General features: G+C 47.5%; 1 protein-coding gene across 4 annotated transcripts in view; it reads right to left on the reverse strand.

Annotated features, from left to right (window-relative positions):
- The window catches only part of Sym (symplekin scaffold protein), a 67292-nt gene that overhangs the window by 24928 nt on the left and 16811 nt on the right, over positions 1 to 25553 (reverse strand). For all 4 annotated transcript variants that reach the window (XM_037418537.2, XM_037418536.2, XM_037418535.2 and 1 more), the window contains exons 14-21: positions 15468 to 15546; positions 15305 to 15372; positions 14370 to 14493; positions 12567 to 12592; positions 11401 to 11458; positions 7871 to 8081; positions 994 to 1075; positions 11 to 193 (exon numbers count right to left, since the gene is read on the reverse strand). In XM_037418537.2, coding sequence (XP_037274434.2) covers positions 11 to 193; positions 994 to 1075; positions 7871 to 8081; positions 11401 to 11458; positions 12567 to 12592; positions 14370 to 14493; positions 15305 to 15372; positions 15468 to 15546 — 831 coding nt within the window. The remainder of the gene's footprint in view (positions 1 to 10; positions 194 to 993; positions 1076 to 7870; positions 8082 to 11400; positions 11459 to 12566; positions 12593 to 14369; positions 14494 to 15304; positions 15373 to 15467; positions 15547 to 25553) is intronic.

Genomic DNA, 25553 nt, shown 5'->3' on the forward strand with positions numbered 1-25553 from the left:
AATCACTTACCTCGATGATCGGCCTAAAATTGCCCCGTTCGTGAAGCTGCTTGGCATGCTTGGCTGCCTGGAGCCGCACTTCTTGATTCTGAGAGACGGTCAGCTCGAGTAGTTTCTGCAGGTAGTCGATTTGCCCTGGAGGTCGGTAGTCCACCAGCGACCTCAGGATTGACAGACCATTGGCCACTGTGGACTGGGCATGCAATGGAACAAATGGTATGTTGCAAGTGTACTCTGTACACTACGATGCACATATTTCGCATCAAGTACCTAAGGTTACATTTTCCTGTAATACTTCAGTAAACCTTGTTCTTTACCCAGTGGTAGCGCATAGTATGTGCACTCGCAAAGCCAGTCTATGCAAGACTAGGTCGATGGGCATAACCACTAGACGCAGGTAATGCGTCAAAGCAAGCACAACAGGTGGTAGTACACTAATGCCTCGAGATAATGAACCCAACTATAATAAAATATTGGTTATAACAAAGTTGTAATAGACATACTGTCAGAAATATATCTCTATAACGAATTTTCAAATAAAGCAAGCATATCTCTCTGTAATGTGCAACTTTGTTATAATAAGGTTTCAGTGTACTTACAGAGCTCGGAAACTAGTTGCTGCTCTACCGCGCATCCTGAGTGATTTGCATTTATTGATTGATGAGTGGGGTCTAACGTCCCAAAACCACCATATGATTATGACAGACGCTGTAGTAGAGGGCTTCCGAAATTTTGGCCACATGGGGTTCTTTAACATGCACTCAAATCTGATCGCACCGGCCTACAGCATTTTCGCCTCCATCCAAAATGCAGCCAAAGCAGACGGGATTCGATCCCGCAACCGGCGTGTCAGCAGCCGAGTAGCTTGGCAACTAGACCACCACGGTGGGGTTTGAGTGATATGCAGGGCAACCTGGTACCGCATTCACACAGCTCTTGGTGTTTGCTATACGTACCATACAATACGGGATAAGAAAGAACATTTCAGCTTACCTCGTTTTGGCAGTACTGCTTCAGAATTATGAGTGCCTCTGACGTGATGGATGGAATCTCCAGAAAGAATCGGCTGAACAACCTGATAAATAAAAAGAAGGACAAGAAGTGGAATTGGGTAAAAATGTGATGGCCTGCTCCTGTTCACTTGTTTAGTGTGAGAAGCATAATGAATGTGCAGCCTTCCTTGTTAATCTGTCGAGACAAACTTAAAAAACCGAACGAAATTGTGGGGTTTCAGGAGCCAGAACCACAAAAAGATTACGAAGCATATCATAGTGGAGGACGTATTGTTTCGACCTCCTGAGGTACTTTAACATGCATATAAACTTCTGTTATGGTTATTGCCTTAGCCGAAACATGGCCTGGTGGCCGGGAACCGAACCCATGCCCTCCTGCTTAGCAATGTGCATGTGGCAGCCAGTATGCCATCACAGTGGGCAAAACGAGTTTCTCCTTCGGGTCTCACTTTCAGTGCCGCTCTTTCTTTTTATGGCTTACATGTCAGTTCAATGTTACAAAAATAAACAATGCACTAAACACATTTTCGTGCAATTTGCACTTTGTTACGAGAGGGCTTTAAGTACTGAAACCGACATTTTGAGGGCCTAGTTGGTGTATACTGATAAAAAAAATTACTGAGTGCGAGAAAAATGCAACACACCAAGAAGATACGCGAGGGATGCTCATCCGTAGAGTATCTTCTGGGTATTTTGCGTTTTTTCTTGTACCAACAAATTTTTTATTTGTAAGCACTATTCGTGACAATGACAGAATCCACGCTTAAAACCCTAGAGGTGGGTGCAGGCTCCAATCCATCCTCTTTCACTTACTGCTTTAACAAGACAATATTACTTTGCTGAAATGTGTGGGTATGCTCTTCTTTTTTGCAAGCTCTGATTGATTGATTGATATGTGGAATAAACGTTCTAAAACCACCATATGATTATGACAGACACCGTAGTGGAGGGCTCCGGAAATTTCGACCACCATGGGTTCTTTAATGTGCACCCAAATCTAAGCACACGGCCCTACAGCATCTCTCAAAGTGATATTGTGGGCATTTAGTATACCAATCCTCTTTATCTGTACATTATCATCATTATCATGTGTTGCTCATGCATCCTCATCGTTGTCACGTAGCATCATCATCTTGGTTCGTTCATCTCAGCTGTCGGCTGCCGGTTCCTCGGGCCTAATACGTAAAGGTCTTTCAAACCAAGACTTCATACGTGGTGGAGCGTGCTGTTAGACCCCCGTCATCCTCTCGACCACTCTACCCCCTGGAGCTACGTTCAGGTCGCCGCTTGGGCCAGGTGTCCGGAAATATGTCGCACCAAGAAGAGGTCGGTGCTGCAGCCGTTCCCACTCCGCCACCGCGTGCCGCGCCTTTTCACGTCATTAACAGCCTCCAGCGTGAGCCCCATCCCTTCGCTGGTATGCGCGGGGAAGATGTGGAGGAATGGCTGGACGATTTCGAACGTGTCGGCGCTGCTAACCGGTGGGATAACACCTACAAACTCGCTCACGTGTCATTCTAACTCACGGGTGTCACGAAGACGTGGTTCCTCAACCACTTCATCGACATCCCCGACTGGTCAGCCTTTAAAGATCAGCTTCGCCATGTCTTTGGCACACCGGCTGTTCGTTCAGCTCTCGCAAAGAAAGCTCTCGCGACTCGGAAACAGCACATCGGGGAGTCGTATACATCCTACATCGAGGATGTCCTTTCACTTTGCCGCCGGGTTGACACCCCAATGACAGAGTCAGACAAGGTACAACAGCTTCTTAAGGGGATTGCACCCGTCGCATTCAATGCCCTTGCAATCCAGAATCCGGCTACCGTTGCTGATGTTGCGACAACCTGTCAGCGCCTCGAAGAACTTGAGTCTATGCGCCTACAACCGGACAGTGACGCGGCCCGTATTACGGCGGATCCAAACCTACGAGACACAATAAGGGTGATTATACGCGAAGAATTAGAATCAATGGGATTCACACTACGTTCAATGTGTCCCATTCAGTCTTCTTCAACGTCATTGCGGGATGTCATCAGGGAGGAGCTCACGTCCATGACCCACATGGCCCACCTGCAGCCCACTGTCGCTCGTACTCTCCCATCGTTCTCGCATGCCGTCGCCGCATTATCAGGCACCATCAGCTCGACGTCGCCGCCGCGAACGTACGCATCGGTTGCTGCCGCACCTCCCAGAAGCTTTCCCACGAGCTTTCCATCACCACCGCCTGAGCCATCATCTGTCTCTCTCACTGCTCTCTCTCCCGGTGCATCTAACACAAGCTACTACCCTCCTTATCGATCGACTCGCCCTACGTGCTATTATTGCGGCTATCGTGGTCACATTTCACGCTTTTGCCGCAAGCGCCAGCAAGATGAGCGCCAAGGTTACGACATACGCGAACGAGACTATACCGCAGGAGCCTTGTACCAGGGCCGTCGTTATTCGTCACCGCCGCGTCGGTCTCCATCTCTGCCAGCATTCGGTGAACTGCGCAGTAGTCATCGATCAACCCGACGCCGTTCATCATCGCCCTACCGTCGCTCCTCTTCTCCTCTTCAGCCTGCTTCCCTCGCTTCTGATCGGTGTCCGGAAAACTAAACGATGCAGTTATTGGAGGACAAACTGCATTCCAACACAGTACTCCAATTCCTCTAGCGCGCCCTTACAATATGATTGCAGTCATAGTTGAGGGAGTGGACGTTAATGCTTTGGTGGACACTGGGGCTGGGTTTTCTATTATTCGTGCTGATTTATGTACCCGTCTTCGAAAAGTCACGACGCCTTATGATGGACCAACACTGGTTGCAGCCCAGGAAACAATGATTCGCCCTTCCGCTTTCTGTACTGCCCGCGTGCTAATCGACGACATTCTTCATCATATACAATTCGCTGTGCTATCCCCGTGCTCCCACGAACTCATTTTAGGCTGGGACTTTCTTTCATCTGCTTCCGCGGCTATTTGTTGTGCACAACGTGTCGTCCATCTTACTGACACAGACCACTTGCTTAGTGACGAAACCTACAGGCCACTTCGACTCATCGCAGCTGTAGACATCGAGTTACCCCCAAACGAACATCAATTAGTCACAGATTTGACCAACGACGTCGACTCTGGTGACATTTTGGTCACTCCATCGCCCATTGCCTTAATAAAGGCATAGCTCTCGCATCAGGTGTGGCTCGCTTCAACAATGGATCAGCTGTCCTCGCTGCTACGAACACCACACCAGATAAAATTTTACTGCCGCGGGGCACTACTGTCGCCTGCGTTGCCAATCTGGAGCCTGTGTGCATCGTGCCTCTTACCCCTGCCTCCTCTAAAGGCCATCCTGGAGATCATGGTGCTTTCTCGGCCTTTACAGCAGCCATAAACAAGGACTTGACAGACTCGCAGAAGCAGCGGCTGCTTGATTTGTTGCAAAAGCATGCAAACTCTTTTGACGTTCATTCATCCAGCCTGGGTCAGACAACTGCTACAGCACATCGTATTCAGACTGACGGAACATCCATTGTGCATCGTCGTCCGTACCGCGTCTCCCTAGCCGAACGAAAAATCATTGAGGAAAACGTAGACTATATGCTGCAACGGGAGATAATCCGACCCTCAACCAGTCCTTGGTCATCTCCAGTGGTTCTGGTGCGTAAAAAAGACGGTTCCGTACGACTTTGCGTCGATTACCGAGCACTCAATAAGATCACTAGGAAGGACGTATACCCCATGCCACGTATCGACGACGCCCTCGATTTCTTACAAGGTGCTGAATTCTTTTCAAGCCTCGGCTTGCGTTCCAGCTATTGGCAAATCCCCATGCACGAAGATGACAAAGAAAAAACTGCGTTTGCAACCCCGGACGGCCTATAAGAATTCAATGTTATGCCGTTTGGTCTATGCAATGCGCCCGCAACTTTTGAGCGCTTGATTGACACCGTGCTGCGTGGCCTGAAACGGAAGACTTGCCTATGTTACCTCGATGACATTGTTGTCTTTTCATCGACGTTTCCTCAACATCCGCAACGCATGGACGAGGTCCTGACTTGCCTTGCGGGCGCTGGTCTTCAAATTAACACCAAGAAATGCCATTTCGCCAGCAGATCTATCAAGGTCCTCGGTCATATTGTGAGCAAGGACGGAGTTCGTCCAGACCCTGAGAAAACTGCTGCGGTGCTTCGCTTCCCTCGCCCTGACAAGCCGAAATATTTGCGAAGTTTCCTTGGTCTCGCCTTTTACTTTCGGCGATTCATACAAAACTTTGCCTCCATAGCCGCACCACTCCATAAGCTACTTGCTTCTGGTACGCCCTTTCAGTGGTCTCAAGAATGTGAATCGGCTTTCGACAGGTTCAAGAGTGCCCTCACGACCGATCCTGTACTTTTTCATTTTCACGATGGTGCACCAACCTTCCTCCATACAGACGCTAGCGTCCACGGTTTAGGAGCCGTGCTCCTCCAGCGCGACAACTTTTCGCGAGAGCGAGTCGTTGCGTACGTTAGCCGCGTCCTCTCCGCAGCCGAGAGCAACTACACGATCACCGAGAAGAAGTGCCTCGCCATCGCTTGGTCAGTGCAGAAATTTCGTCCCTATCTTGACGGCTGCCATTTCATCATTGTGACCGACCACCACGCTTTATGTTGGCTTTCGACACTCAAGAACTTGTCGGGACGCCTCGGCCGCTGGATTCTACGTCTACAAGAGTATGATTTTGACATCGTATACAAGTGTGGCAGAAAGCATAGCGACGCCGATGCTCTTTCTCGCTGCCCACTACCAGCGGCTCCCCTCAGCGTTTCCGCAATCACTTTGCACAACACACCCTCGGAGCCCACGTTTACGGCGGTTTCCTCTCTCGCCTCTATGGACCAGCTGCCTTCGGACGACCCGCACGATTTTTCTTCTCGACAGCTGGCTGACCCATACTTTCGACGTATTATAGGCTACTCACTGGCAGTTCCCGTCCACCTAATGCGAGGCTCCATCGCCAACTCTCGCAGTTTAAGCTGGACAACTCGGCCCTGTACCGCAAAATTTACCATCCTGACGGTCAGCGTTGGGTTCTCGTTCTACCCCGATCGCTTCGGTCCGAAGTCCTCAGAGCACTTCATGACCATCCGACGACTGGTCACCTTGGTTACCACAAAACCTACGATCGCCTTCGAAGTCGGTTTTATTGGCCAGGTATTACCACTAGTGTAGCTCGGTACGTTGGGTCCTGCACTACCTGCCAATGTAGAAAACTACCCACATCTGCTCCAGCCGGTACACTACAGCCTCTTCCGTGCCCAGCCACAGTTGTAGGCATCGATCTTTATGGCCCCCTTCCAGTCAGTGCTGCTGGAAACCGATGGATAGTAACAGCCGTTGACCATTTGACGCGCTACGCCGAGACGGCATCCGTCACTACCAGTTCAGCTTCTGAAATTGCCGATTTCATCCTCCGAGCCATTATACTGCGTCATGGTGCTCCACGTGTATTGCTCACTGACCGTGGAAGGGCCTTTCTTTCACAACTAGTGAACGAACTTCTTCGCACCTCTGGCACAACTCACAAGACTGCCTCTATTTATCACCCCCAAACTAACGGCCTCACTGAGCGATTCCACCGCACTCTTGCTGACATGATCGCCGCCTACATTCAACCAGACCACAAGAACTGGGATGTAGTTCTACCATTCGTCACTTTCGCCTACAATACGGCTATTCAGCGGACAACCGGCTACTCACCATTTTACCTAGTTTATGAACGCTCCCCTACTTCTTTCCTGGACGTCTCTATCTTTACCTGCCACGCGGATTCATCTCCATCCTCTTCAGAGGAATACGTTTTACGGCTCGCAGAGAGTCGCCAACGTGCTCGTATAAACACTGAACCCCGGCAGCAAGACAGAAAGCTGGTTTATGATGAATCGCATCGTGCTGTATCCTTTCAATCTGGATACGAAGTGCTCCTTTTGACGCCTATTCGCACATCTGGTTTGTGCGACAAATTCCAGCCACGGTTTATCAGGCCGTACACAGTTCTTGAAGAAACTTCACCAGTGAATTATCGCGTGACGCCACTTGTAGCCCCAGCAGATCGCCGTTATCGAACTACTGAGGTCGTCCATGTCTCCCGTATGAAGCCCTTCATGCGACGTTTTTTGTCCCCTTGACTTGCCGCGGCCAGGCTGGCCGCTTTGACGTGGGAGGAATTAGTGTGGGCATTTAGTATACCAATCCTCTTCATCTGTACATTATCATCATTATCATGTGTTGCTCATGCATCCTCATCATTGTCACGTAGCATCATCATCTTGGTTCGTTCATCTCAGCTGTCGGCTGCCGGTTCCTCGGGCCTAATAAAGGTCTTCCAAACCAAGACTTCATAATATCTTCTCCAGCATGACTCTCATGTATCCATCTCTTGTGCAACCATGCTCTCACAAAGCAGCGGGAGACAGCATGAGAGTGTTCTTGATTTTAGAACGTGGTCATTCTGGCCCAAAAGGAACAAGATTTCTCCTTTCTGACCCAAGGGGATCGTCACATGCATTTGCCTTTGCGCACTTCACAGAGTTTAGCAGTGTCCTCTTCATTAAATGTGCCTCTGTTTGCAAGACTTAAATCCAAGAGACATATGTGCAGGTTTCTGGCAGGAGCAACCATTTACTCGCTTGACATCCTGACGTGACCAGCCTAATACCCCCAATACCTCAACCCCGTGTTAAGTCCGCACTCTACAGTGCTCACACAATTCAACAAGCTGGACTAGAGTCCACAAGGCCTAATAAACGCCCTTTCGTCTGTGTCACCATGTACTGCATCCTTTGTTCCCAGAGCGCCAAGAGCATACTGTTCCTGGAGGACTGTTCGTCCAACTCACGTGTCTCGGTCCCGCGACTCGCACTTCTGTAGAATGTCCACGAGCAGGTTGGTCAGGCAGTGCACGTACGAGTCGTTGCTGCTGCTCCTCTCCAAGGGATTCCCAGTGCCACTCTGCAGGAAGCCCTGCAACTGCGCATACTCCTCGTACAGCCAGGCCAGGGCGATGTCTACATGCGAGCGAAGGTCTTCCAAGATGTAGTCCTTGAGCACTGCAGATGAGAAAATAGGAGACCACAATTTGTATCTTACCTTATTAACCAAAAAAATTTTGAACCATGCAGCCACTGCCGTAGTTCATATACCAATTTATCAGAGTTTTACTTGGGCTTACGCAGCAGCTCTCCACTGCACAGGTTATCAGCCATTTCTAATGACGGCCTCCAAGTACCGAGCTGCTGCAGATGCTCAACTGTAAGTGTCTATTATCTATAGCCCAACAGATTTAGCTTTTGAGCACACCTTACTATACTAGTCCTTGTTTTTCGTTCAGATTAAAATCTAATTTCTGACACTGGAAATGAAGAAAGTGGTTGTGACAACCAGCAATCCTCATGGCTAAATTAGTAGAGCATGAAATGCATTTACAGAGGTAGTATTTTAACTTTTGAAGAACAATGTAGCTGTAAATGAGCTGAAAAGAAGTGCAAACACCAACTTTTCTTCTATCAATCTTGACTCTCACAAAAAACCGTAGCTTACGTTTATTAGCGCTGAACTGTTGATTGCAGCTCAGCCTTCTATTTACTAGTTCATAAAACCTCAATAGGTACAAGAATGTAAAGAACGTTTTCAAAAAGGAAAAAAAAAGGGGGTCCATATGACTGGTAGCTTTTAAATGTTTTAAAAACCTTTACATGGATCGGATCAGCCTTAACTGAATACTACGAGCTGGTCCGTTGAAAACACCATGCTCCAGCACAGTGTGCTTGGAGGCGCTTTGGCCTGGGATAATAATAGAGTTATAATGCTTCTCTGGGCACGTGACCAATGAAATCTTTAATATCTGCATGGTGCCTTAAGTGGCGAGAACGTGAAGTTACTCCATGCTTAGTTACAGTGGAAGAAATTCTGACAAGTTTCCACTTCCAGATCTCGATCGCTTTGTCAAGCGGGTCTGCATTTCGTCTGTGGATGCTTACTCTCATCAGAATTGAGCTCTGCTTTGCTCAAGTCTGAACTTCTGGACAACCGTTACAACATCGAATAGGACTGTAGGGAGCATTTTAATGATTCAAATGCTCAAGCAAGACTGCAGAACTCAGAGGGCCCCTGAACCACCTGGAGGTTGAAATTCAGCAGGTCAAAATAGTTGACTGGGCGAGTTGGTGATCCATGACGGTTTGAAATACGAGCCCGATACGTAGACAGGGACAGGAAAGAGGCGGACAAGTGCTTACTACCAACGTAAGCACATACAATAAGACTAAAATCGTGAACTAACGTAACAAAATTGATAAAGTAGATATGTATATCAGCCCCACCTTACCAATGCCCCGAGGCCTTTGCTTTAGAGTGGTTCCTTAACACCTGCTGCATCTGCCACTGTCCAAAAAGGCAAACTCCTCATTGAACAGAGCTATTGACGATTCACTCGTGCCAAATTATCATGTGCTATGTTTGCATATTCAATAATAATCCTTGTGCACTCATCTTTGGGTTTATTAGCCACGACTGTGCTGTCAAACTGAACTTCACAGCCACATCTACTGACGAGTTGGGCCAGAAAACCATCGTTTCCGCTGCGAACGGTGCACGCATGCTCCTGCAATCTGTCGTAATTCAGGCATCTTCCAGTTTGTCCACTATAACAGGGGCCACACGAAAGCGGGATCTTGTAAACAATGTTGCTAATGCCATCGACAAGACGAGTTCTGTGCTTTGTTTCACACAGCTGTCTCTTGTGTCTGGCCCCATGTATCAGCCTAGCCAGCCGAGAAAGCTTGTGCGGTGCAGAGGAAACTACACGCACTCCTACGCGTTGCCCGACCTTTTTCAGGCGATGGGTGACCTGATGCGTGTAAAGGGCGACACCTATTCTTATTGCAGAAGCTGGCTTCCATTGAACGAACGCAAGAACGGTCGATTGCATCACCAAAACAGGTACTCACAATGCTTCTTTTGATAAACTTGCTATGAGCAGACATGTACGGGAACAGCAGTTTACCTGCGCCTGGCTCATACGCCCAGCAAGTATGTTTGGCACTAAACGTAAGCCTGAGGTCAAGAAACCTGATGGATGACTTTTCCGGCATTTCGCGAGCCAATATGAGCGGATCAATGTATTTCATAAAGAGCGACAGCAGATTAGTCGCCTGAGACAAACACAAAAAAAAATTATCAACAAACCTAAACACTTTCTTTACGGCAGTGTCCACTAATACTTGATTAACTGCCCTGTCCAACTTTGCCAACGACAAATCGCTCAGAAGTGGGGCCAGACACGACCCAATCGACACGCCCTTTTTCTGCAGATACACAATCGCCATTCCACCCTGCCTATGTGGAGTGGGAATACATGCCCAATAAATCTAGAAAACCACGTGCACTCATTCCCGTGCTGTTCTGAAATGACACTTCACCAAACTGGTCAATACATTCTTCAATACAAGTGACCAATGCATCATGAGCTAAAGAATAGTAAAGATCTTTTACATCAACAGAGAATGCCATGAGACAATTATGATACTGCTGTCGGAAAAACTGTATAACTTCATCCGACCTCTTGATTAAAAACAAGTCAATAATGATGAAAAGTTTCAGCTTATCTTGCGAATACACTCCTACAGTCTTTCGCCAAGAAGCACGCTCGGATATAATAACTCTAAGAGGAACGTCAGGCTTACGCGTCTTCCCCGAAAAAAAAAAAAAAAAAAGAAATCTAATGACTGTCTATCTCACTTATCTACTTTCTTTACTAAACCTAGCCAACAGTGTTCTCGGCATAGATCCCTTGCTCTTACTTTCACTTTTCACAAATCGATACCGGTGAACTTATCAAACGCGGAACTGTTGTTGAAATTTAGTTGTGGTGTCACCACCGCGCGCGAGTCTGCAACGAACACGTAGCCGTAAGAATTTTTCGAAACGGTGCTGTACTGGCGGAGTTATGTGCCTTTGATGATACAAAAGAGGCTCTAGCTTTCTTTGCTCTTTCCTTCACTTGTCTCATCTCTCCTCCTGGCGAGGAGGAAGAGAGGCGAGCGAACGCACCTCTGAGCAGGCAAACATGTTTGCAGACGGAGAGCCGATGACATGCTGATATAAGGGCTAATGCTTTAGGGAACAAACAATGCCTAAAGGACCGGAGAAAGCAATGTTTCTTGGAATTTGTGGGGTGCCCGCAGCTCGTGGCGCTGCCGTGTTCGGCATTTTTGATCGCGAAGGCATTCTGAACACGGCGAGCACATTTACTTGAAATGTTAAAACATTAGCGGAGGTGGTACAGGGGCCCTTTAACACACGCACTACCTCACACACATGTGCCCCGATTCCTCCCGCCACACACACAGATACAAAATAAACACATACTTGCGCTAATTTCTCCTCCGAACTGGGTGGCCAATCCAGCAAGAATCTTAACTTGGACCTATAGAAAAGTAAATGAGAAATTACGAGCCACACTCTTGAACATCAACTTCAAAAAACAAAGAGTGCTGAAGAGAAAGAGAGCTGCTGATGAGAAGAGAAGAAGACAATGCAAGCTGTTGCACTAGTTTATCAAAGCTGCAACATATCTCTTAAATGGACACTAAAGAGAAACATTGACTTGGTTTAGATTGATAAACTGCCCTCTGAGGACTCTAATGTCACAAGTCTCATTATCATAAGTCCATTATTGGCAGAGAAAACCAAGTGTACAGTTTCATTTATAAATTTAGCGCCGAAATCTCCGTGGGTGACTTAACAAATTTCATAATGTATTTTTCCAACCCTGACTCTATGAAATTTCTTTACACTTCGTATGCTAGGTCAATGGCACTTGCAGATGACAATGTAGTTCAATTTTATCGATTAGAAGCTGCGTAGGACCTAGTAGATGTCTTCAAAATGTATGACGTCACAATGTTTGGTGTGGGAATTTCAAGGTGGTGTCTCCGCCTGTACTTTATTTTCGCGCGTTTTCTCACTTGCCAAGCGTCGTCTCGCAGTAAGAGCGGTGTTTTCGGGATCGTTAAATAGTACTTCACCAATACACAAAAAATGGTTTTGCTCTTTGGTGCTCCTTTAATAAGTCAATATCTATCACTGCTACTGTACATTTTACTAGCCCTAATTTTACTAGAATGCCCAGAAAACATAGCAATTGCCCAAAGCCCACCTCCTTAGACTATGCAGTGATTATAAACTGGCTAACCTCCTTGTCCTCCGTTTATTTCTTTCCTCTTACCCTGTTTCAGTTAAAAACAGAGGTCTGCTTGAATACAAGCAAACGTTTGTTACATTTTACAAACTATCCTGTTACACTATAAAAGAGTCAAGTACAATTTTAACGAAACCTTGCAGGAGTATTTTGAAGCCAGCTTAGAAAATGGCTTCGCAATCATAATGAAAACAAACTCTCTTGCTAAAAAATGTAATCATAAAGAATGTGAGCATGCATGAGATGGGGCTAATGCAAGAACATCTAATTAATGCTAAATGCACTAAGTCAAATTGAAGTAGGCATGAAAAGGAAAAAATAGAAGAAAACGTACCGGTGATATGCTGGCGTTGAGTGCCTCTGTAATAGTGATAAAAGAAATAGAGCAATTAATGCAAGAAACATAAGAAACATAATTTAAGTAGGGGCATATGAATATCAGAGTTTTTAAATATGAATTAAATAATGAATGTAAGTGAATCTTTAAAAAGTTGTAAAACAAGAAGTAAGGATAACTTTCATTACTGTATTCAAATAATTTGATGCTTTAGCTTATTAGTGCATCAGTCAAATTCAGTTATTAGCAATGTTTTACTTCGAAGATAGGAATGAGTAACATTTGCATGTCATCACTTGTTCAGAGATTCAAATTTGCCCAAGTACCATGAGGTTGCAGATAGGTAAGTCTGGATTTTTTTCCTTGTTTTTATTATGTGAAATTTTAGCTGTAGACTATATGCGGATCCCAAGAATTTTCAGCCGAGAATTCACAGTTTTGGTTTTGGCATTGCACGGTGCTATCGTCATCATCATCATCATCAGACATCTGTATTACATAAGGCTGCATTAGTCCTACTTCCCAAGGGCCACGACTGTACGCTATGTGAGGACTGTAAAAGCAGCATTCAGCTGCCTTTAAAAGCACGGTGATCTTAGCTGCCAAAACCATCGGTAACTGTGCTGCGGGGCGGCTGTTTGGCGTAGATGAGCGAAGCGTTTGCGATCGGGGGAAACAGAAGGAAGCCCTTTTCGCATGCAGTGGCCTGGGAAGCTCCCGAAAGCCAAAAAATGGAGCATTTTTTTATGTACAACGTAAATTGATAGACTTTGTACGGGAGCAATTGCCGGGGCTCCCTTTGATACTAGCGCTCGAGGCGTCAGCTCCACGAAGCGGCTGGTGCACGACTCTTTCGTGCCAAGCTCGTCGTCGCCCCGGGAGGACATACCGGCTGCCGCCGCTTGATGCGTGCCTAAGTAAACTATCTAAGGACCACACTAGGCGCATGTATATGGAGTGGGTTATGTCTGAAAGTGACCACTGCCGGATGGCTGAAACGAGCCTCGCCAACGATGCTGAGCACATGGATCGCCGAACATTGTGTCTGCATTCCTGAAGCGCTCGTTCGTCGTGCCTACAAGAAGTGCTCAATTTTAAATAGCTGCTGTGTGAGGACATCTCTGATCAGGAAATTTCGCAATAGAGTGCATCAGATGACAATAAATATGTGTGTGAATAAATGTTTTTAGTTTCTATTTCGCTCGGTTGATATTAGGATGAAAACTTTTTCCCCCGTTTGCTATCACCAAAATACACCTCGGACTATATGCGGGTTCGGACTAATGATTGATTGATATGTGGAGTTTAACGTCCCAAAAGCACCATATGATTTTGAAAGACGCCGTAGTGGAGGGCTCCGGAAATTTCGACAACCTGGGGTTCTTTAACGTGCACCCAAATCTGAGCACACGGGCCTACAACATTTTCGCCTCCATCAAAAATGCAGCCTATGCAGCCGGGATTCAATGCCGCAACTTGCGGGTCAGCAGCCGAGTACCTTAGCCAATATAGACCACCGCGGCGGGGTGGCGTCCGAACTAGACGTGGGTTCTGCAATATCTGCTTCAGTTGTTTGGATGTCACTTGATAGTTACCGAATATTCGTCTGTTACCAACCAAATAATACTATATTATTTGGCTGCTACCAAATATTTGAGAGAATCCTAACACGCATTTTTAAAAATAGAATATGCTTTGAGTAAGAGAAATATTGCATTCATCTGCGAAATTTTGAATATTTGAACACCCTTAAATATAGGCAATGAGCAAGACGCAGTGATGAGCAGAGGCAACCCATACTCGATTCACGGCCAGCATCGAGAATCCTCCGAACCGTTGAGACGAGCATCTGCGTCATTTCTTCGTCGGAGAGGGGCCTCGTGATATCCGACAAGTTCAGCTGCCGGAGTCTTCGGCTTTTAGGCTGCGAAAATCAAGACGAGAGAAAAAATTCCATCACAATCCACCTCATACAATAATTATGTAAGTTTATTCAAGAGCTGTTCATATACTGCATTTACCTAATATTCCATCTGACAGGTTCTCCGTTGAGCTGCGCTGCTTTATTACTTATTAGACACAAGCATTGCACGTCTTTGACTGCTGGCAAGGAACTGAGCGTATGTGCTCCCTTATGAATTTATATAAGCAGCTTGCTTTCTTCCATATACACAGCTTTTGAGATTATCCGCAATATAAAAAATAGGGGGGGGGGGGGTGGCTGTTTTCACCAATTTGTAAGACAGCTCCTGCAACATTTGCAGAATTTGCTTGCCTTGCACTAAGTTCAATTCCACCACTTTAAAAATAAGAGGGGGGGGGGGGGGCGAAGTGACTTCTCCCACAATCCCTGAGAGGGTTCTGGGGTCTTTCCTGTATAATAATGGCCTGTCATTGTAAGTACTCCAAAGAAAAATTAATCGTTTGATTGATAGATTGATCGATTACTACAATGCTGCCCTGGGTTTGATTCCTGATAAGCTACAGACTTTCTCCATGTTTTTGGTGCAGTCACGCTTTTAAAGACAGACAGAGATACGTCGCGGTATTTAGTGACGGTAGAATTCACAGTATAGTAGTCAAGGTATTCAGGTATAGACGACAAGGTGCACCAAACTGAATAGGAGTAAGCATTTACAAAGCATTCACATTCACAAAAATATGTGAAAACATTCCGGGGATATTTTAGAGACAATGTTGGGTGCTGTGAATAGCAAATGGTGCAGGGGAACTACCTCAAAGCCTGTGGGAACAAGAATGGTATTCTTGGCATCTTTCTTCTTGGCATCCGCTGTGGTTCCACCTAGAAAAATGGCAAAGTGAAAAATAAAGAGTTGAGAAACTGAACTGCATTTCGAGGAGGTCTTAGGAATAGTATCTCAAGAAAATGTGGTCTACCTAGAAGAGTCTTAATAGTTTGCTTTGGCTGAGCTGCATCCTCTGTTTGCATGGCCTCCTGTTCCTTCTGCTGCTGCTCCTATAAAAAAAGGACGACGAAAAGAGAAGAGGAAAATCATAACAACAGAGCAACACTGTAACACACTGAAGTACAAACATGAAACTACAACACAAGTCTTGAGGCAACACGTCTTCAGGTAGTCAGTTACGATACTATAAGTAAAAAAAAACACACACACACACACCTTACCATATCCAGAAAAAGCACGATGACACGTGGGTGAAGCAATGGGGTCGTTCGGTGTTACCGTAAATCATAGTTTCCTAAATATACACTAGAGGGAACTCTGGCGGTAGTGTCTACGGGAGCTACAACCCATAGCGCTTTGGCGAGCGTGGTAATTCCAGTTATGGCATGAATTTGCCTAGTCTTCGTACTTCACGTTCGTTCTGGCTTCGTGTGGCTTGAAACTGCTTTGTCAAAAAACAACAATTAGCAAATGTTTAGGAAATGCGCTTCACAACCTTAAATTTTTAGGCTTATCACTTCAAATTGGGTCACGAAGAGAAAAACGGTTTGTTCTTTCCTTCGAAACAAAACCAAAACACGGCAATAAACGAAGCCACGAATGCGTTCGCTACCCGCAAGCATGAAGACTAGGCAAATCCATATCATACCCACAATTCCCATTATTGCCGAACGATCGCAGCACCAGTGTCTCCTCTAGTTAATTTTAGGAAACCTTATGCCGTAAATCACTCGCGACGTTGACCACTCACGCATATACCGTAATTACTCAAATCTAATGCGCACCTTTTTTCCGGTTAAGCGAGTTCATAAATCGCATGCGCGTTAGAATCGAGTACGAACAAAAAAATTACGGTCAATCTATTGCCATCGGCAAATCCAAAATAGCCGCCCCCACGTGCGTCAGCATGGCGCGTCGGCCATTTCTGCCTATGTGTTTCCCATGTGCGGCACTTCGTACGTGTGCTGAGGAGTTCGTCATCTAGTAGTGCCTTAGCATCGACGGCGTGGAAGGGCCGACTCCAAAAACCCGAGTGCACCACGATGCCGCTTTTAAAAGAAAAGTCATCGCGTGTGCAGAAACAGACGGAAATCGGGCCGCATCACGGTCGTTCGGAGTTCCCAAAACGTGCGTGCGGGACCGGCGGAAACAAAAGCAGAAAATTGTTGACAGCAAAGCTTCACGAAAAGGCTTCAGTGGACCACAGCAGGGTCGCTTTCCGCAAATTAAAGAGCCGCTCGGCGAGTATGTGCTTGAGCAGCGAGCGGCACAGCGGCCCGTGACGACAGAACTGCTCCAAGGGCGGGCAATGCAATTAGTCTTAGAAAAAGGTCTAATGCGGAGCCAGTTTAAAGCGAGCAGGTGCTGGCTAACTAACTTTATGAAGAGGAAAGGCTTTTCCCTCCGAAGGGGAACATGCATATGCGAAAACTTTTGCGGAGGAGTACGATGAAAAGCTTCACAGTTTTCAGAGGTTCGTCCTAAACTTGCGGCGCAACAACGGCTACCTGCTTGGGCAAATCGGGAATGCCGATCAGACGCCTCTTTACTTCGACGTGCCTGGCACCACAACCGTCGAGGAGAAGGAGGCGAAGCAAGTTCGCGTGCTGACATTGGTCCACGGTAAAACTACAGTGACGGCAATGCTCTGTTACACGTCAGATGGGCACAAGCTTCGCCCGTACCTCATATTTAAATGGAAGACGCTCCCGAAAGTAGTCGTTTTTTCGAGTGGTGTGATCGTGCGGGCCAGCGAGAAAAATGGGTACGCGTTGCGATCGACGTCTTACTTTTTTTTTTTTTTTCAAGGTGGAAATCAGGTGCGCGTTACAATCGAGGGCGCGGTAGAATCGAGTAAATACGGTAAATGAGTGCCAAGCGGTTTAAAGTTATACAAAATGTTAATTGGTCGTAACTGATATGATGTGTTGAGTTGTGTTTCCTTTTATTTTCATTGTCACTGCTATGTGGCATCGAATCTAGCCTGAAGTTGGCAAAGACAAGGTCTGGGCACGTTCCCCCGGTGGTTGTCATTTGTTTCCAGAAGTACGAAATGCATCGTAGAGCATATCGAGACGTCATCTACTGCACAAGCCAGTCGTTGTTCATGATCATCACCGTCATCATCTTCATGGTCATCCGCGTCATCGTCATGGCATATGGTTGGTACCTTGCATGTGCTGTGCCATGATGGCAGAAAAAGAATGTGTGGTCTGAAACGCTCTTGTTCTTCAACGGCGGCTACGGGGCACAACACCGACGCCAACGGACATGCCTCGACCATAGGGAGCTTGTAGGGGGTCCGTCCGTCCTATGTGTGGCTGACGCAGAAGCCTAGCTAATGTTCCAGCCGCACACAGCCATACCATGCACGATTAACGTTCCCTGTCCGTAGCTTTAGTCATTGCAGCTACATGCGTTCGGGCGAATAAGGCAACACGCTAGCTCCACAAATAACACTTTATTGCTATGCGTTGGCAGTAGCGCGTCAATGTAGCGTAGACTTCAGAAAACCAAAGTGTAGACGCTTATACCTGGGTCGTTGTCATTCTCGGCTCTCAGGGGGTTCCGGGCTCGACCTTCTTCTTCCTCGGCCGGTGTCAGAGAGAGCGTGCGGCCGTCTGCACGCTGGTTTTTTTCACCGTCCCAGTTTCCCTCTCCATGATGAAGGTTTGTTCCACCGCTGAGGGAGTGAAACCCATTCTGTGTGCCAGGAAAGGGGGAATCGCGTGCACTGGCCGTGGGGGTGCTCCAACCTTCGCAGGAGGCTTTATCGACTCGTGCCTAAAGGGACAGACATGTTCTCGCGACTAGGCTGTCGCACGGCCATAAAAGGGAAAGGGTGGCTGGGCGTTCGTGCTTCCCCACATTTCCCCCCCCCCCTTTAAGAAGGCCCCCGAATGACAGAGACTGCAATAAGAGAATACTTATTTTATTCGTCCTCCAAGAAAGCCATTAGATTTTTTTCGACATCTATGCTTTCCAGTCTGTTCGTCTCTGCTGCGGGCATCGCTGGAGCCCCCACCGCTCTCTCACCCAACTTCACTAGAATAAACTCAGTTTCAAAGCTCCGTGTCTCCGCCAGCGGAAGAGGATGGGCCAAACGATGATCGCGAGAACTAGCGGCGCTACAGTGTGATCTGGCGCTACTCTCGGCGCATTGCCCGCTACGGTGGCATGCCGAGGCGGTTCGCGGCGCTTTCCCTCGCGCCGGCTTCCCTGTTTTTATTATACTGTTTACTGTTACCGAACTTGAAAATTAATCATGCGCTTCCATCGACATTCTCGCGTCGCATTTTTGGACTGGACAAGGTCTCTTGTACAGATTGGCCCGGGTGTGTTGCTCATTGGAAGTTGGCTAAGGATTGATGCCCTGCCCATGTTTGAGCTGTCTGCATTCGGTTAAACCTCCAAGTACGAGAAATTCTACATGAATGAGCATTTTCAGCATACTTTTTATGACGACCGCTATCATTTTAACCAGAACCATCTTGCTTTGACGAAAAACAGCCCAAAATATCTGTAAAAGCCTCAAATAGGTTGACTTACTGGAATACGAAAATGCTCTAGAAAAACAGTGCTGATGTTTTCTACTAGTTACGAAAAAGACGTTCTCGAAAAAACAGTATCCATGCTATACACTGTTCACCAGACAAGTCTTCGCGACGGCTATCCATTGAGAGCAGAGTGCAAAATGTTACAACTACTTCACTTTTTTTTCTCGCATTTTATACCTTTTCAGAAAGCTTCTGGTTGCTTTTCTTGCAAAAAAATGAATAAATAAAAAATAACAGATATTCTCGTCATAATATGAAAAATTATTAGTCTAGCCACCATGTTCTCATCATGAGTGGTATAACTCAAAATATTCAGTGGCAACCACTGCAGCTTTTCAAGTACAATTCAAAAGAGGTCACCAACTATGGGGTTTTCATAAAATGCCGCTAGACAGCTTTCTCAATTGCTTTTACTGTCGAAGAAGGCCATGTAAGGGTTGATCTAAGCAGCCTTTTTGAAAAGACCTCATCTGAATGAGTGCACTTTTGTATGATTTGAGCGGCCTGCTCCAGGGGTACTTGTGCAAGGTGCTAGAGGCCCTCTTTGCAGGTTGTCACTTATTCAATTCTTTACGAAGGTACCCACAGATGCAGTACAGTCATGGTAGGCTACTTCCTGGTCCACTTCGCTGCACTGAGAAGCGAGATAGTTGGCAATTGATCAAATGTAACTATTAACAGCGTTGCTCATCCCGTGCCTTTCGTCTCGCTGTTCTGTTTCTGGCAGCTCCTCTAAACTGGGCACTGAGAATTTGAGAGGCGCCATGCATTTAGGGGAGGAGGGGGGGGGGGGAATTGGCGCATTGGTTATGAACTATTTGTCTCCAATATATATGGGGTGGAATCGCTGGGTACAAGCGCGGTCGGGTACCGGGTGCAAGCTCCCACTTTCCACGTGAGATCAAGACCCATTGTCCGGCAAGACATGAGGGTAGTGCGTTACGATGCCGTCATTCTTACACCGAATGTCATAGACTTTGCGTTTGGAGTGAGCTTTTTATCTTTGCGACGGAAAGCTTGGCACCACTTTCTGAATTGTGCCGAATTTCTTTGAAGGTCTGTCACGGTCAACATTAATTGATACCCTAACCAAGACTAATTGGTGGCATGCAATTGATTACTTTACTATGCCTGATTTAGAATTTGTACTATAGTAACATAGTCTTAAATTGTTTCGATCGCCTAGTCACTCTCCCAGGTTTATTTTTATTGGAGGTTAGAACTACCTTTCAGTGTGTGCTTTGATCATGCTCTCAAATTAAGTTGTAGGATAAACAACTGTCTCTTCACCTAAACTTATATTTATAATTTTTATGCATATTATTAGAACGTGATAGCTTTAACAAGCTCGTTTCACAGAAATTCCGGTGTTGGTGTCACTGTCAGCATCTCCGGTTTTGAGCGAAAAGACATCATCTTGTGTGTGACAAAAAAAAAAAAAAACAGAAAAACCTGCCAGTCAAAAAAAAAAAAAACTTCAGTACGAGTGAGAATTGAACCCAGGCTCTCTGCGTGGCAATCACGTGTTATACCACAGAGGCCCGCCAATGGTCGAAACTGATTCGGGAAAAAAAGACAATATGAATTTCATGTAGTAGAAGTTCTCATTGATATTGTGTCCAGCCAAAAAAGCGAGGCCTTATGTTTACATTTCTTTTGCTCATTTAGTAGAAGGAATTCCTTCGATCCATGCAATATTAAGTGGTAGAAGCGTAGAAGCGCGTCAGGCGTCTAACCATGCGAAATGTGCAATGAGGGGGCGTTAGAAAGGCCCAGCCGTTACAGGGTGCTCGAACTTATGTTCGCGTGTTGCTTTACGGACGCATAAAGGCCCCTTTGCTGATTCGCAAAAGGAACAATTATGGCACAGTGGGCACTTCGCAACTGTACTTGCAGTAGACAATCTAAGATGGCTTCAAACAACCAGTGTTACACGCACAGTAGTTTTCTACCTCACGGCATGATTGAGGCATACACCGAGACCGAAACTAGGCTAGTAATTTACACGGTGATTCGCACAGGGCCCAGTTGCGCTATTTCGGTCTACTCTTGAAAGCGAAGCTCAAGCGTCCTCCAACTTTTGTAATTGTTGTGTTTGTAACTGTTGTGTAATTGTTGTCACACAATATACATAGTACCCAACGGCGTCACCTCTGCCATATCTGCCAATTGCTACCGCGTGTAATATTACTACTACTAATAATATTAATATTAACAATAACAAAAATATCATTTTTATTTGCCCTACAATATGAATTTTCTTGGGTAAAGTGCAAGGATGGACAGCAAATTTGCTTACGATCATTCATCTGCTAGCCCGTTACCGCTGGGCGAAAGAGATCGAAGGCTACATATATGAGGTTCTCAAGCTGCTTATAGCAGCTTTCATGTTGGCCCACGCCACTGTGTAACCATGTTTACACAGAAAATGAATTAATGAATAAACAAACGAACAAGTTGCATGAAGGGGAGTCGTCATTGCAGTTGCCACTGTTGGAGCCCGGCACAAAGCTAGTACGCGTACCCCAATGTAGATAAATCTACTCCTCCTCACTGCGCCTCATATATGACGAACATGTTTCTGTACAAGAAACTACGCAGTGCCAAGAACAGTCCGAGAATTGACGTGGGACTACAGCGCATCTTTCGCGGTAGCCGTTTGCATGTCGTCACCACCGATCACAACACGCGTGTCCCGCGACGACGCTGGAACAAGATCGTACTGCAGTGCCACTAGTTCTCGTGACCGCCATGCGGCCCACCTCTCCGGCGGAGCTTTCAAACTGAGTTTAATCTAGTGACGTTACCCTTACCAGCCCCCAAGGTCACTGCTGCCACCTACGGCGTCGATGTGGTTGCCACCTGTGCCCCTCCTGGCATCGCCGCCTCCTCCCCCAAGGTAGCCGTCACCAGTAGCCGCCAAGATGGACTCGCGCCGGCCGCATGACTTGAGGCAACTCTCAGCAGCCACTGCACGAAGTCCGCCTCCCGGGTCGCCCACGCCAGCAGAGCCTGAGCCGTGGTGCTGGGGCGCTCCTGTGGTGAATCGCAGCTGGATGGCTGAGTATTCTGTGTGCGGCTCAGGTGCAACTTTCCTAATTCGTGGGAGCTATGGACCACCACGGCGTCGCAGTCGCAGAGCCACGTCCCTGCTGGCAACGGAAGGCAAGCCCCATTAGCCCTCCAGTCCGCGTCATACACACTGCGCCCCTGAAAAGGGCGGTACAGGTGCGCCAGTGCGACTCCAACGCGGGCCCTTTCCTGCCAGCACCAGGGCCTCCAGGAGACTAATGCCACCGGGGGGGTCAACTCTATCCTGGCTGGTCCAGGTCGCCACGTCCCGGTGGCTGCGGCTGTGAGGCGAAACGGACGGCTCACCGCGTTGGGCACCTGGTCTCGTGCCTTGTGAGCCGGACGGGTGTGATGGTGACAGTGAAGCCGAGGGGCGGTGGTCAGGTTGCAGCACACGTGGATTACATCTGCGGCGACGACCCGAGTTGCTCCGCGATGGTGTTCGCGGTGGAGCCTCAGTTGCGTAGGGCTGCCACTTGGATGTCGGGGAGGGTGGAGACTGGCCGTAAGGGGGAGGTCTGCTCTCCAAGCTGTTCCGGTGGTATTCTCTTCCCTTAAGGCACTCGATCTGTTCGGTGAGAGTCGACACAGAAAGAAAGGAAGGTTAACGATTGCACATGTGTTGCGCGCGAACCCTTGCACCTCGCGTCGAACATATCAAACGCTGCCTGCCGTGGAGAGTTGTCTCCGCCTGTTACGCAGAAAATAACACGGTTGTGTGCTCCTCCCTTGATGTCGAGTGATCTCACCCACTGCCTGCGGCATGGAGGGGGACGGGCTGTAGTCCTCGTGTTTCTCCCGTGACACATAGCGTTTCAAGTCGCATACATGCACCAGTCCGCCGCTCTGCTTGCCTTTCATGTCTGCAAACCGATAAACGAGCGAGAAAACTTTCTCTCGCACTCAGTACAACCCGGACCGTTTCGGTGCCAACGAGGCAGCAAACTGTTTGCTAGCACCGCTGCAAACATGATGGCGCCGCAGCACCAGATCGCCTACTTCGTAGCGTACGTTCCGATGTGTGCGGTCATACTGCGCCTTCTGCTGTGCCCTAGCAGTGCTGAAATTATGCCGTGTGTTACGGGGGTTTATTGAGGTACACAGCGACCAGGAGGATAGCAGCAACAGCTGGCAAAGCGTTGCCAGGGAGCAAACAGTCGAGCGAGCCTGGCGATGGCAATGCGCTTCTGCATGTGTCTATCTTCTTCCTCACAATAACCCCTGGTGTCGAGAGGTAGCCATCCTGGCGACCTAGAGAGAGGTCAGAGGGTCATAATACGGCTTGAGACGGTTAATGTGGACTGTTTCTCGCCCCCAACGATGAAGGTCGAAAGATGGCGTAACGGGTCGAACCACATAATGAACAGGAGAAGTAACAGAAAATACATGACCTCGATCACTGAGCAGTTCACGAGGGAAGCCATGGCGAAGAACAAAGTTGCGTAGAATAAACGAGGAGACGTCTTTGGCTGTTGCAGCAGGTAACGCAGAGGTTTCGGTGTGTCTTTTCAAGTGATCTACGGCGACGACAATCCAGCAGTTGCCAGCACCAGTCAACTAGTCAATGCTGACGCGATCAAATGGGTGGGCTGGGCAGGGAAGTGGTTGGGGAGTTGCTGTGGAGAGGTGCGAGACTGGTTTGCGTCGTTGGCAGGCGAGGCATGAGCGGACCTATTTGCAGACGAAGCTGTACATTCCGCGCCAATAATAGAGTAGGCGAAGGCGCCTGTACGTCTTGAACACACTGCCATGGCCACACTGAGGGTCATTGAGGAAAGTGGAGCATAAAGTGCGACGAAGATGGCGGGGCACAACCAATAACGATGTGCGGCCATCGTTGTGGTAGTTACAGCAATATAAAAGACCATCGCGTATAGCGTAATGCTGCCCCTAGCGGCGTAGCGCTCGTGAAGCCGGGGTGGTCAGGGAGCTTGACAAAAAGTTTAGAATTGTGGTGATCCATGGGCTGTTTCGTTGCTTCAAGGCCATGTCCAAGCTGACAAGTGGCGAAATATCGTGATTGTGACTAGATGCGTTGGCATCTGAAATGAATAGGAAACATGACAGGGCATCAGCAATGGAGTGCTGTTGGCCAGAACGATATACGACACGGATGTTATATTCCTTGAATTGGAGAGCCCAGCGAGCGAGGCGACCTGGCGAGTTCTTGAGGTTTGACAACCAACACAGGGCGTGGTTATCTGTTACGACGTCAAAAGGACGACCGTAAAGATAGGGGCGAAACTCCTGTAGAGCCCATATGATGGCCAGGCACTCTTTTTCTGTTACGGTGTAATTGTTCACAGGTTTTGTGAGTGCACGACTGGCATATGCAACCCCATATTCGGCGTTGGCATCGTCACGTTGTGCGAGCACAGCACCAAGGCTGACACCACTGGCATCAGTGTTGATTTCTGTGCATGCGCTCGGAGCGAAGTGACACAAAATTGGTGGAGATGTAAGCAGGCGTCGAAGGGTCATAAACGCATCGTCCCAAACTTCTGACCAGGTAGATAGTTCGTTGTCGCCTTGGAGAAGTGCATTGAGAGGTGTGATGACAGTAGCAAAATTTCGAACGAAGCACCAAAAATAGGAGCATAGGCTAATGAAGGTGCACAGTGCTTTCAAGTTAGTAGGCTTCGGGAACTCGGATATGGCGCAAAGTTTAGCAGGATCGGGAAGAATGCCTTCTTTGGAAACGATGTGGCCTAGTATAGTTAGTTTTCGAGCGGCGAATAGGCACTTTTTTAAATTAAGCTGGAGACCGGCATTTTGGACACAGGTCAGAACTTGATGCAACCGCTGTAGGTGGGTTGGGAAATCTGGAAAAAAGACGACAATATCATCTAAATAGCAGAGGCAAGTGTGCCACTTCAGGCCGAGTAAGATGCTGTCCATCATGCGTTCAAAGGTGGCGGGCGCGTTACAGAGACCGAATGGCATTACAGTAAATTCGTACAATCCATTTGGTGTTACAAATGCGGTTTTCGAGCGGTCAGTCTCGGCCATGAGCCAAGGGAAAGGATGGCTGGGCACACGTGCTCCCCCACAAGCTTCACCCCTAAAATTAAGCTCTGTCAACGGAATTGTGGTATGCCTGCCTTTTAACTCTGACAGAAAGCCGTACCAGTCCAGACTGCACGAAAGCAGTCTGTGTGGATGGGCAATTTTCGTTCAAATTAACAGTGGCGCAGGTTCTAAGTTCGGATCATGGAGAGTTTTGCTCGACTGAAATACATCTCACTTTGCCGGGGCTGCGCGTCAGTTCAAATTATTCGTCGGTTCAAGTTATGCGAGTACAAATGTATCCACCGTATGGCACAATCTGCTATCTTATACACACAAAAGTGTTTGATGCATAGAGGTGGGCAAATGTTGCTGGCTTGAGCGTTTATGAAAATTCTGTATTTCCCCACCCCAGCATGGCC

This window comes from Rhipicephalus microplus, chromosome 6 (assembly GCF_043290135.1).
Source record: "Rhipicephalus microplus isolate Deutch F79 chromosome 6, USDA_Rmic, whole genome shotgun sequence".
Classification (NCBI taxonomy): Eukaryota; Metazoa; Arthropoda; class Arachnida; order Ixodida; family Ixodidae; genus Rhipicephalus; species Rhipicephalus microplus.